Genomic DNA, 13,888 nt, shown 5'->3' on the forward strand with positions numbered 1-13,888 from the left:
TGCCTCAGTCCCCTTTCACTCCACAAGCAGAAAGGTACCCCTGAGGAGCTACCATCACACTTCAGATTTAAGTCTCTCTTCCATGGCCTCTACAGTTGACCTTGTGGCTACAGCTCAATATATTCAGTGAGCCTTACATGGAAAGTCCTCTATCTAGACGGATGCAGTACAGATAAGAAAATGTGGTAGGTAGGTGTTAAATCCCATAAAAGCACTTTCTCTTAGGATTTGATATATATCTGCCTTTTTCCCAGTGCAGCTATAATAGAAAGAAAAATAATGCCTGGGCCTGTGTACACAGCTGATAACTAGCCTGGTCTGAGATAAACTGAGAATACTTATTCCCTTCCTCCATGAGATAGGTTTGAAGCCTACCTGCCAAGCAAAGCACTCGCCATTTGCTTCCCCAGAGCAGAACCTTAGACATGAATAATTCAGCACATACACGCGTATACGTTCCATGCACGTCTTCACTTACTGAGCCGTAGCGGAACATATGTCACAACTGTCTTAGCTTTAATGATTTTGAGAGAAGAATAAAGAATAAGCTCAGGCTGATATTCTACCCTGTGTTTAACGTTATTATTGACAATTCAAGGCACCCACAGCTGACATCTGCATTTCCAATGAAAGCCCATTATTAGTTGTCCCATCTTCTGAAGATCATGCAGTCTAATATTGTGCAATTTATATTAATGGTCTGGCACGTATTTCTCCTGATTGTGGTTTCATAGATGCTGCTATTCTTTTTATACACATAGCTTTACGTAAAAATAATCTGAAGCTGCTGTTTCATTCTCCAAATATTATTATATTCAATCACCTTAAAAGGGTTTTTACATTTCCAATTTTCATTTTAGAACAGGATTAAAAGTATTAGAGAAATGAAAAATTGTGTAGAATTACAACTTGTTTTTCATTTCTAAAAGGCAAAAGGCAAGACAACCACTATAAGCTGATAATACATTTAAAATTTGTTTTTTCTAACTTTTGTCACTCAAATATTCAAAGCAGATATGGTAATGGCAAGGAATTTAGGAGTTTCAAAATGGTTTCTAGTATTTATCTTGACATCAGTGAGGTACCAGCATGTGAAATACTGTTTTCAGTTCTAACAATTCAACAAACGGGTTGTAGGAACATAATTACTATTTATATGTTGTCGCTTATACAATGGAATATCACTCTGATTTACCACAGAACAAAAATTATTTGAGGAATCAGACCTATTAAAAAGACTGCTTAAGACATATATTCAATTATTTGTACCTCCTTTAAAAAAAATAAATGACTGCAAATAACTTCAAATATGTATGAATCCACAAAGGAAACAAGTTTGTGGCCCATGCATAAACATCAAGGCCTAACAGAACATACAAATATAGCTCCACACTTTTTTTTATTAGCAAACGTAACTTGAACAAAACAGCAAAATTATGACTAAACAGATAAAATCAAACCAGAAAAAGTAGCTCTTACTACAATCATTGCTCCCTTGCTCACCCTTCTCCTCCTTGGATTGCTCAAAAGAGAATACAAATCCAAGATAAAACAATTATAACCACAAGCGGATGAGAAGTTCACTTCACCAGTGGAAAGGCAATGCATACAAGACAGAATCTTCACTGTCAGTTCAAGTGACTGAATTATGATTCTCACCATTATCACTGTGCAATAAAGAGGCAGACTTAAGGAAACAGTCATCTACCACGGGTGAACACCCAAGCCCTCTCTTCTCAAAACAAAGCTCCAGTTAGGCACTGAAAACTTAGTAGCTGCTATTTTGGGAGCACAGACAACTCAGTCCAATTCATTGTTTGATTGCACGTACAGTGGCTTCGTTTAGGATCTTTATAATCCTTATAAATCCTTCTGAGCCTTCAAAAACAGAACTCAGTAAGGGGATTTTACTGGGATGTAAATGATTAAAACCAAAACAAATTAAGTTCTGTCTAGACTGGCTGCCTCCCCTCAAGTAATATAAGGAATAGATGAACCACCCGTTTTAATTACAGAAGCAAAAGTCAAAATTCTAGTAACACATAACTATAAAGCAGATACGCCATTACCGTCATCGGCATTTAGACCCAGAAAGATCACACACGGTTCTCCCAGGGGAATAGAAATTTAAATAATGTATTTTACACTGAATTTAGGCTATCTGCAAAGGCCTACATAGGGCTTTACTGCTCCTGTTTTTCCAGTTATTTCTCCTAGTGCTGTTGCTGCATATAGCATGGAGGCATCCTTATCTTAATTGCAACAGATACGAGATGGTCCAGCCAGTATTTTCTTTCTGCTTCTACTCTCCTCACATTGTCTTCCTTTCTACAAGCCATTCAGGTGACTCTTCAAAAGAATAGTTATTTCTGGGCTTTTACAGGGCTGTCTTTGTGATAAAGAATCACTCCAGTGAATTAAAGAACTGTTAGAAAATTCCTACACCTTAAAGACATTATTCAGGGCACTTCATACTTGAAAAGACAGTGGCATTGATTTTTTTAGAATATAAATCACTTCACAGTATTTAAAATAAGACAGTAAGTAAAAAGACTCTGAAAAACTAGGAAAGAAATAAAAAGTAGTAACAAACAGCACTGATGCACAAATACTATCTTAGAAAGGGAATCATTTACCTTTCCTAAACCATGATAGGACTAAAAATTAAGTCATCTGCTTGTAATAGATGTTATACTTGTAAAAGATCTACGACTTCAGTAGGCAATCTGTCTTTAAGATATCTAATTCACTGTGTGCATAGGTTATGAGCAAGTACCGATTAGTTACTATTATTACAAAAGAAAGTGGTGTTTTTCTTCACATTTCTCTTAAGTAACAGAAATATTCTAAAAAAGGATGAAAACATGGCCTTCACATTCTCTCCTAGACCATAATAGTCACTCGGGTTATTCAAACATATTAGCCATGGAAAGGAAAACATTAGAGAGGTCCAGCTTTCACCTTCATAAAACCTCATAAGAATTATATAGGTATTTCAGATTTGGTATATCCTTCTGATTAACTTTGATGATTTTTTTTCTTTAGTTCTTTTCCCCTAGGAACAGGAAAAAGATAGGAAGACGAAAATATGAAATATTATGGCTAGATTAACTGTACAAAATGAGGAATTAAAACTAAGTTAGGGAAAAAAAGATGTGACAGCATCTGAACACACTCCCACTGCTTCCATATGATATTCCCCCCAAGTCATACTCTATATTGCCGATAGGTTTTCATGAAATATACTGGATGAAAAAAGCCCAGTCTTAGACTTCATTCCCAGTACTTAGGAAATTGGACACAATAATGCTACCGGAAAACCTGCCCCACTATAAAGTTTTTCACACTTTTCAATTCAGTTGTGATCACTGCCAGATTCTTGAGAGATCTGAATACTAGCCTGACACAGAAGTTGGGTTTAAGTCCACTTGGTAGTTCCTATGGGAACGACTGTTATAAACTGCAAGCTGAGTGAGACAGTTTTTCTATTTAATCGTATCTTACAGTTCCTACCACAACAGGATGGTAAGAAAAATACTGCAAATAAAAATTGAGGGGTTTTAAGGCTAAGAATGTGAGGCTGAAAACTATTTACTAAACGTACTAATAAAAGCTCTTTACAGACACCTTCTAGGCACAAAAAATTTGTTTGTCGACTTCATTCTTTAATTTATATGAAGTTAGAAATATTTCAGAGCTATTTTTATTTACAAATGCAACTTAAACTTTCAGGTTTCGCTTTGTATTTTTTGCAGCAAGTTCCATGGTTTGCTGAAAAAGTGCCACTTCAGAGTAAGCAGAAGTAAAACCTAGAGAACCTGAACACCTGAAAAATATAAAGGATTTAATATCATGGTGACTTCTAAAGTTGCTCTTGGAGAACTACTTGTCCCCATATCTGTCTCTCAGGAACAAGACATTATGCCTCTTCCCCTGACAATTATACCAGTGATAATCTACCATTCTAAAAGGTTCTCATGAGACATGCTTCATGTTAAGGTGTGGAAACACCTTTGGGGAATAAAAGATGACATGACGAAATTTAACATGCTCTCATTGCTTTTAGATAATATTCCATTCAGCATTCTTTATTTTGGAAAATGTGAAAAACAAACCAGCTTCACTGCGATCCATAGTGCCCCCTGCGTTTGGAAAAGGAGGATCTGACTCAGAGATGCCAGGGAGAGGAAAAAACCAGATGAATTTTTGACACAATCTAACCAGCAAGTAAACCAGTCAACGTTCAAACTGATCACAACACTGAAGAATGCTCCCCAACAACAAGCAGCATCCTAGACAAAAAACATAACATGAAGAAGAGAAAAACACCAAAGATATCCTGGTCAGCAGGTACTAATTATCACTCTTCAGCAACAACTTACTTTTTGCTGGCAACATAAGAAGGGGGAGTTTTAAAAAGAAGGATGCAAAAAAGTATAAAAATGCTGTTTTCCAGTCTCATACGCAATTTACTCAAACATGAGGAGCAACAGGGAGGAAAGCACAAATTACCTGTTTGCAAGTTTACAGGATAGGTAAGGATGATTGCAAATTTTCCTGCTCAGACATACAAGTCAGGTTTTCAATGATGAATAAAGGATGATCAACAGGGAAGGGGAATAAAACAATACTTTGAAAAGGACACCTAGGTAGGGTACACTTTTGCCTAACCACCTCCACAGACCCAAAAGCAACATCACTCCCTTGCTGTGCTGATTCTCCTCTTACAAGCTCTCCTAGCCCACCATGTGTTGTCCTCCCTATTCTGTAATGCTACCCCGTTCATAGAGCTTCAAGAATGCTAAAACACATGACCTGGCCAAGCTGTCCTGCTCTCAATAAACTGCATTATAAAAATGGGAGAGGTGGAGGAAGCAATCTTAATCCATCTCTCCCAGCGTTGCACCAGAAAGCAAAGCAAGACACAATTAAGTAGATGCTCTGTATTTCATTTACCTGACACCTCTGAGCTGTGACAGAATTAAGTGAGTAAGATAGAATCAAGATTTTGAGAATGTATCACACAGTAAGAGCATTGTTACAAAAATTTGGGAGCTTGTTAAGTACGTCTCCACAAGAAATAACAGACAGGGTAGGAAAGTAAACATGTGCATGACATCTCCATTTTCCAGAGTACTATCAGCAATGAAAGCACTTTAAATCTGTATTTTGAGGTGGTTCCATTTGAGAAATAACCTCAGTGTTAAAAGTAATGGCAAAAGGGTAACTGGCAGCTATATCCATTTGTGAACAGAAAACATGCAACTAAACACTTGCATCTCTGAACTGTAACCTCAGAATTTTCACAGTACATGTTTAAGATAAGGTTAATAGGCTAATAAATGAGAGACAACATGTACATCACTTTATATCATTTTAAAATGAGGTTTGTAGCAGAAAATTCAGACATGGTAATATTTTACAGGGATTTAAAACAGAAATTTTTCATGCATGAATTCAATGAGAACATTGGCTGTGGGCAGGATTTATGACCAGCTTATCTGTTTACCATGACAAATTTTATTTAATACCTACAGAATTTCCATGCGGAATGACAACAAAAGAAATTCTGATCTTGATTTAATTTAATGAAGAGAGTATTAGGAAATTTAATCAAAATTATATCTCCTTTCTAAACATTACAGTAATTATTCTCTTTCAAGCATTCAGTCTATTCTTACTGCTGCAATCTGGTCTCATGAAAACTTGGCTAGAGTTTAAAAATTTAAAGGCTGGGGTTAGAAAGGAATAAGAAAGTACTATTCCTTTTCAGCTTATTTGCTAAGAACGCATTAAGTAGATCCTACATTATGCCAGTATTACTTTATATTACTTAAATAAGGAAAAATGTAGTTGCTTAAGTTTAGTGTCTATACATCTACATGCAGCTACTGAATACGATCAAAGAAAAAGCCTCTCAAAACGAGGTTTCTCAGGAAGACCTGTCTCAAAGATGACTGGAGAATGAAGCAATGTTCTTTTGTGGATTGTTCATGATGAGTAGGGATTTGGATTTATTTGTATTTGCTTCTGAGACTCTTGATTATTGTCAGCTTCCTCTGTTATACTAGAATTACCCACCCAATTTGAATTTTTTATTCATTGTTCAGAGGAAAGAGGTAGTGCTATACAGCTACAGTTATGTGCTGGTGTTGACTGGGATAGTTTTCTTCATAGAGGCTGGTAAGGAGCTATGTTTTGCAGAAAATCATGTTGATAACACAGGGATGTCTTCACTACTGCTAAGCAATGCTTATACAGAGTCAAGGTCTTTTCTGCTTCTTGGAGATGCACAAGAAGGTGAGAGGGGACACAGCTAGGACAGCTGATCCCAGCCAACCAAGCCATACACCACACCATATGACATCATGCTCAGCATATAAAGCTGGGAGAAGAAGGAGGAAAGGGAGGGATATTTGGAGATATGGTATTTTGCCTTCCCAAGTAACTGCCACAGGTGACGGAGCCCTGTGCTCCTGGGGATGGCTGAACAGCTGCCTGCCGATGGGAAGCAGTGAGTGAATTCCTTGTTTTGCTTTGATTGTGCACACGGCTTTTGCTTTACCTGTTAAACTGTCCTTACCCCAACCCACAAGTTTTGTCACTTTTACCCTTCTGTTTCTCTTCCCATCCCTGCAGAGGGGAGTGAGCGAGCAGCTGAGTGGTGCTTAGTTGCTGACTGGGGTTAAACCAGAAGTTACTGTAGTAATGAACTCAACTACATACAAATCAAGGAAGCTGCAAAGTAACAGGCATTAGTTCTGTACCATTTAAGACTGAACACCAAATGTTGGGTGCTGTTAGCCTTTAAGAGTGACACAGCCAGTGACATAAATAGGGACCAAAAAAAACCCCAATCGGTATATTAAATGAAAAATAAAAACACCTTTAAGAAGTACTTCGCCATTTTTTAATGAGAAAAAGGTTGTTCTTAAAAAACATTTAAATCGTAAGAAAAGATAACTGTTACAACTGCTTTCTACGTCTAGAAACATTTCACATTCTAAATATGACTTGACATGATAATGACTTCTTCCTCATATTGGTATCATCTTCTCCATGGACAAGCAGAAGGGACATACTAGTTATCATGCTTCTTGGATCTTCTTTTACTCTCCACAGCAGAAACCTGCTGTATGTCGTGAGATAGTACTATTTCTTATTCCACCTTATTCCCTCTCTTTTCAGTATAAGGAGTCTTCATGTCCTCTGCTCTAAGCCCCTAAAGGCACATTAATACCCAGTATTTCAGAAAACAGCACTCTGAACTTCAGAGAGCTGAGTCCCAAGTCTGCGAACTAGTAGACACCCTGGATACATTCACACTGGTGAACCAACATGGCAAAGTCTTCATCTCTGTCCCTGAAGCCACCGGCTGTGTGACTACACTCATACTCTCCAGAAGAGTATAATGGCATTTCAGAACACCTGATAAGAATGGTCCCTGGGCAATGTTAAACTTTAAATTATTCTTGAGAGCTGCTGAAGAGGCCTGTAGCGAGCCAGGGCCAAAACTGTGCCAGGGACCATTTTAACTACTTAAAAAGAGGATAAGCTTTCAGTAGTATATGTGAATGCAGCCTTTCAGAAAGGGCTTTGAGAGATGATTTTATATACTTTGAGTTGCTATTTATAGAAAGAACCAAGTGAAGCAGAAAAAAAGAAAGCTGGGATTGCTCTGGCTTTCCTCAAAGAGCTGAGGTCAAAAGGCAGGCTTATTTTCTGATTTTGGCTGGGACAGAGTTAATTTTCTCCCTAGTAGCTGGTACAGTGCTGTGTTTTGGATTTAGTGTGAGAATAATGTTGATAACACACTGATGGTTTAGTTGTTGCTAAGCAGTGCTTATCCAAAGTTAGAGATTTTTCATTTCCCATGCTCTACCGGCAAGAAGGTGCACAAGAAGCTGGCAGGGAGCACAGCCAGGACAGCTGACCCGAACTGGCCAAAGGGATGTTCCATACCAGAGAACATCATGCTCAGTATATAAACCGGGGAGGTGGCGGGGCGGTGGGGGGTTGGCCAGAGTGCAGCAGATGCTGCTCAGACATCGGTCAGTGAGTGGTGAGCAATTGTACTGTGCATCACTTATCTTTTCTTTGGTTTTATTTCTATTTTGCTACATTAATTTTCATTACAGTTATTAAACTGTTCTCATCCCAATCCATGAGTTCTAATTTTTTTTTTTTTATTCTCCTCCCCATCCCAGTGCTGGGGGAAGGAGTGAGTGGCTGCGTGGTGCTTAGTTGCTGTCTGGGATTAAAACACAACACACCAGCATACAGGTTCCTTTCTGTGAATTTGATTTTAGCATGTGAGATGAAAGCAGTCAGATAGCAACGTCATATATTGAGTTGCTATAAATAATCAACATCATGATTCAGACAGAAGTATGATTTAAGAAAAAAATTGTTTTCAATTTCCTGAAAAATCATTTGTTTTTCATGACACAGGGATCTCTAACACATGCGTTACCACAAGCTTCTAGAAACCAGATGTCACAGAAACAGTGATCAAAAGACATGGAGGCAAAGAGTTCCTTCAGCATTCCTGAAGACTGACTTTTGCAGCAGCTATAGGTGATAAGCATCAGAATTCAATACAAAACTTACCATGGAAAGACAACCAAGACAGATTATTTCCATGTTTTCCCCAAGAACTCCAGTATGGGTCACTCCCAAACACTGAAACTCAATTTTTGTTTTTCCTTCTTCCTAAGACTTTTCCTGTGTAGACCTCTAGAGCCAAATACACACTATATATTTCAGTCAGTCTATTCTCAGTTTCCCTTGGTTCTTTCTAGAAGGCTGCTGTAGTTTATTCCTGATACACCACAGCAAGATCAAAAAGGTAAGTAACAATAAGCCTTACTGATAACAATGTGGATTAAAATTTGTAAAAGGTAGGTCTTTGCCTACTCACTTTCATTTTTCTCCCTTACTATTCTTTTTCATTCGCTTCTATAGCCTCTGCTCATGAAGTTTCTGTTACCATTCTCTCTTGATGAACATACCATCCTTGTTCAAGGTGACTTCCCTTACTTCCTCTCCAGGTCATGCTCAGGTGAAATCCTGATTGAGTCTGAAGAAAGGTCCTGTGATGTACTGAGACACCCAGGTCCACGATTCCACGATGTTCTCCCAAAATCACAGTATTGTACATAAAACACAAACCATTACTTTTACTCCCAGCTGATCCATCACTAGCTGACCACTACTTCTCTTAAATCTCAAATTGACTTTGGACTCTGAAACACTTAACTTCTCAACTGCCAGTGCTGCAAGGGACAAACTGAACACAGCTCTTTACAGTTTGGGATCTTCGGTTTTTAGGTTGAAACTTTTAAGCGTACAGCTTTAAGAATATACAAACATTCTCAGAATTTCTGCTCAAAAAAGGCAACAGTGGTCATAGTATCTAATTAACTTAGACACAGAGAAGTCAAGCTAAGCATTTGGGGCTTCATTTAGGTGTCATTCTTTAGTCCTACATGGTCCCTTGTTAAAAGCCAGAGAAACGCAGCATAGAACAAAGATAAGGTTGCCCTGTCTCAACCACCTCACTTCCAAACACGAATTATAACACTATCTAGCCCCCCAAAACCAACATAATGAAGAACTAAAACAAATACAAGAATGGAGTACACTGCAGTTTTGAAGAATGGCAATAATGCTGGCCAAATATGTTGCGAATAGTTCAAAGTGATATTACAGTAAATGACATTTGGAAATTTTTAATCATATGACCTTATCTTACTAATTAAAATTTAATTCTGTATATGTGTTTTCACTGTACTGTTTACAGTCATCCTGATGGGTACAAGCTGACATAGAGCTTACTATAGATACATGGCGCCTTCCGAAAAACTGTATTTTTGTGTGAGTGCGGTCATCCCAACACACAAATTCTCAGCAGTATTAATAGTATTAATAGTCTTTGGGACTTCTTGTGGAATTTGTCAATGTAATATTTCAGGAGAAATACTCTGACAAAGCTAGACAATTTTGTAACGCTTAGCTAGCGAAAGAGGTTGAGCATGTAAGAATAAGGTCAGCTAATAACACCTCTAGTTCACTAGACCTGACTAAAACACGAGGCTTGCCTACACAAAGGTGTTTATAAACAGGGCTTGATTCACATTTCCCCAGCTGCAATGTCACATCTCCAACAGCAGAGTATGCTGAGTCACTGTGGAGAATGAGACTGGGGACGTGCCAGGAGGGACAGTGAGTTCTGTAACTCTGCTTACTTTCAGAAGACAAGAACTACTTTCAAGATGAAAAGGAGCAATGCTGAATTCCAGAGCACCTTATATAGCTGCCTGTCAGGTTGTTTGGGTTTTTTTTTTGTTTGGGGGTTTGTTTCAGAAAGGCGGAGGGGGGATGGGAAATGTTTTAGTTTCAAACAGGACTGATGCTTTGTGTACTTATTTGATTTGAAGCTCTGCTAGGAAAAATTACACAAATCTAACATCCACAACTTAAAAAAGAACTTATTTTTTTTGCCAACTACAAGGTTTTAATACACTTACCTTTTTTGGTGATAAAAATCCGTTGATCATTTCTTGCCAAACCAAACATCCTTGTGTGCCATTTTTGTAATTAAGCTTCTAAAATCAACCTAAAAACCACTGTGCTTTTTAATCTTTGTAGCAGGACCACTGCTACTGACTTCTTGCAGCTGAAGTCCTGCTTGTGCTCATACTGATAACATTATCTTAATTTGTCCTTGACATTAAAATAGTATTACATAGTTACTAACTCCTTTCTCTCATTCCCAGTGCATTTAAAAAACAAACAAAAACCAAACCAAAAAAGCTTTAAAGCATTTACAGTCTTGCTCAAAAGCAGACTTTTCCCACACCTCTGATCATTTTTCCTGCTCACCAAGCGGGATTCTTCATGTTAAGGTCTGGACACTTCTCTACAAATGAGGGTTTCCTACTCTTTCACTCCAAAACTGTTTCACAAAAATAATTATGACTTTCAAAAAGTGTTGTTTTGCCAGGACAGTATATGCATATCCCAAACCGAGGGAAGAACGAGACTGTACTGACCTGGATTCAGCTAGAATAGGGTTAATTTTCACATGAAGCTGGGAGGGGCCGAGAGAGCTGGAAGAAACCAGCCAAGGGGATATTCATATCATGCTGAAGTCGTGCTCAGTGTGCAAGGGGGCAGAAGGGCAGACAGTTTGAGTGGACAGCTGGACACACAGCTGGCAGGTTCCAGGTGGTGAGCTGTTGCATTGTATATCACTCTATATATTACTCCAATATTATTATTACTACTGTTATTTCTTCTCTCTGTGTTGTTCAAATAAACTGTCCTTATCTCAACTCACAGGGTTTACCTTTTCGTCCCAACTCTCCTTTCTTGTGACCACGCAGACTTTATTCTTAACTATCAACAAAGGCTTCTTCTTTTCCACAACTTCCATCATATGTTTGTTTAATACATATTTGCCCTACAACCAGCGTAAACAGGAAAGCCTGCTGTTGAGGACCTGACAGGATCAGCTGCCTGGTTTCAAAGAGAAATTTGACAAAGAGGTGATGGAGCAGCCTAACAAGGAGCACTCTGATGCTCTGGTAACAAATATACAACTTACGGGCTAACTTCTCCATCCTCTCTCAATTTCACTGCATAAACAGTTCAAACATGCTCTAGAAATGGGGAACCTTCCAAGAATGTTTAGCAAACTGTTTCAAACCACCACCTTTTCTTAGACAGATGGAAATAAATCAACTTCTATTGTAAGGCTGATTTTCAATCTTAATTCTGAAGCATTGTTTGATATCAAGTTTCAAAATATTCAAATACTTGTGTTTAAATTGCCTTGGAAGCTTTTACTTACATAAATCAGATCAAACCAGAAATGAGAATCAATAACTAACGATAAAGGCAATAAAACTGAAAGTACTTACATTAAACTTAATAATATCATATATCAAGTATCGAGGGACAACCTGTCCATTCACCTTGTCGATGATCATTTCCTTAAAAGAAAAAAGATTACATTTATTTACATTTATTACATGAATATAGAAGAACATCACCACATTTATACTTAGTGCACACACTGTAAGTGTGATGCAATTAAACGCTAGCCAGATCTTTATTATGAAAAAGATTTTACAATAGCTAAAGATTATAAAAAATATAAATATGATCTTAATTGTCTCTCATGAAGCATTCAATAGAAGCCAGGAAGCTGTACCAGGGCTCCATATACTGCTCTGCAACACTTACACATTCGTTTCCCCACAGCTTTCAAAATTTCTCCCTTTGAGTGAATGAAGAGGTTTTTGAAACCTTGGTAAAAACTGCGATCCTAAACGATGCACTTTTGGAAATGTCATCTACAATAAGAAGTACACCAGCAAGGAAGTAAAGAACAAGCATTAACATCCAATTTCTATGCCCAGGTTGGATCTTTTCACCTTAACAGCATCCTAGGCAGCAGTGACAATTGCAATTTGCTTGAATGTTGCATTGTGATTAAACAGTAGGGTTCCTTCAAACAGAAACATCACAGATACTATCTGTAGCACATGAAATTAGTTACATTCCATATCTACTGGTAAACCATCTTGAACAGAGATCAGCTGAAAGAAAGACTACTGACAATCAACATCCAAAAGTGTTTCCAGAACTTAATGGTATATACAAAATATATACATCTTACATGCTGGTGCTTACATCTGTAACTCAGTCTTCCTACGAGACGAATTAGACACAGTTTATTAGTTTCAAACTAATAAAGAATATTTATTTTCATATAAATTAGTCATGACTGAAAATGTTAAAATGGATCTTTTTCAGAGACAACTTTGAAATGTTAACTTCCCTAAATTGCATACATCATCTTCGTGACCCCTCCCAATTCTTGGCTAGTAAGTTAGTTGTATCAGCTATGGATTTCTTGCTGCCAATATCAAGTTAAAATTCCAAATTCACACATACAAGATAAAAAAAACTGGAAAAGGTGAAAATATTTCACTATAACATGATGAAAACAAAATTGTGAGCTCAAAAGCTATTTCAAAAGAGAACCTTATATCAACTCAAATTAATTTTGTTTCGTTTGTTTCTTGCCCGGTCAGTAGCATTTTTTGTTTTACAACCTTTTAACATCTCTTAGAATCCATAACTTGTACAAAGTAAACCCAAGCAAGAGTCTCCAAGTAAGATTAATATTCAGTCTGTACACATACCATGATTCTTGAATTGTACCTATTATTTAATTGCGTTTGGCTTTAAAAATAAGCAAGCAGTCATAAAAAACATTATTTGTTCTAAAGAAAGCACAAAGCTTGAAGCATTTAAAACTAAACTAGAAGACCAGAACTTGTTCTTAAAAACCATTTGGTACGATAAGCTGCCTACTTAATATTTCAGAATCTCATCTTCTGTGAACACAATACTGAGATGGAGATTGGGCTTTCACAGCCAAATGCAGCATTCATCAGCACTGTGAATGACTACCTGAAGTGACCTTACAAATTTTTTCAAATAATTAAAAAAAAAAATTAATTCAATCAATGAAAAATATACCTTTGTAATATTGCAAGATCATACTCTTAACTCTAAAAATCATTTAGTCACAGGGACTGTTAAACAACATTTGCAAACGCTCTACATAAACATGATGTGACAAAATGCCATTATGTTACTTTCCACTACTTAGCTAAGACACCAGTGAGCTATCAAAGGAAGAGCACATGCAACGCTGCTACACCTTCTCGGACAGTAAATAACTACCTGCAAGAACAGACCGAGTATGTACACCCTAAGAGAGAAAGAAGACAGGACGTTCAAATATGGAAGAGTTTGTAAAGATACAATGCAAAAATAAAAAAAAAACGGGGGGGGGGGGGAACGCATCCCA

The 13,888-nt window shown here is 37.4% G+C and overlaps 1 protein-coding gene across 1 annotated transcript in view; it reads right to left on the reverse strand.

The window, feature by feature from the left end:
* The window catches only part of RNGTT (RNA guanylyltransferase and 5'-phosphatase), a gene marked incomplete at its 3' end in the record, with an annotated part of 81,890 nt that overhangs the window by 23,601 nt on the left and 44,401 nt on the right, over nt 1–13,888 (reverse strand). Inside the window, exon 9 of the mRNA XM_010132725.1 lies at nt 11,925–11,996. Within this exon, the coding sequence (XP_010131027.1) occupies nt 11,925–11,996 (72 nt within the window). The remainder of the gene's footprint in view (nt 1–11,924; nt 11,997–13,888) is intronic.

This window comes from Buceros rhinoceros, unplaced genomic scaffold, assembly GCF_000710305.1.
Source record: "Buceros rhinoceros silvestris isolate BGI_N320 unplaced genomic scaffold, ASM71030v1 scaffold323, whole genome shotgun sequence".
Taxonomy (NCBI): domain Eukaryota; kingdom Metazoa; phylum Chordata; class Aves; order Bucerotiformes; family Bucerotidae; genus Buceros; species Buceros rhinoceros.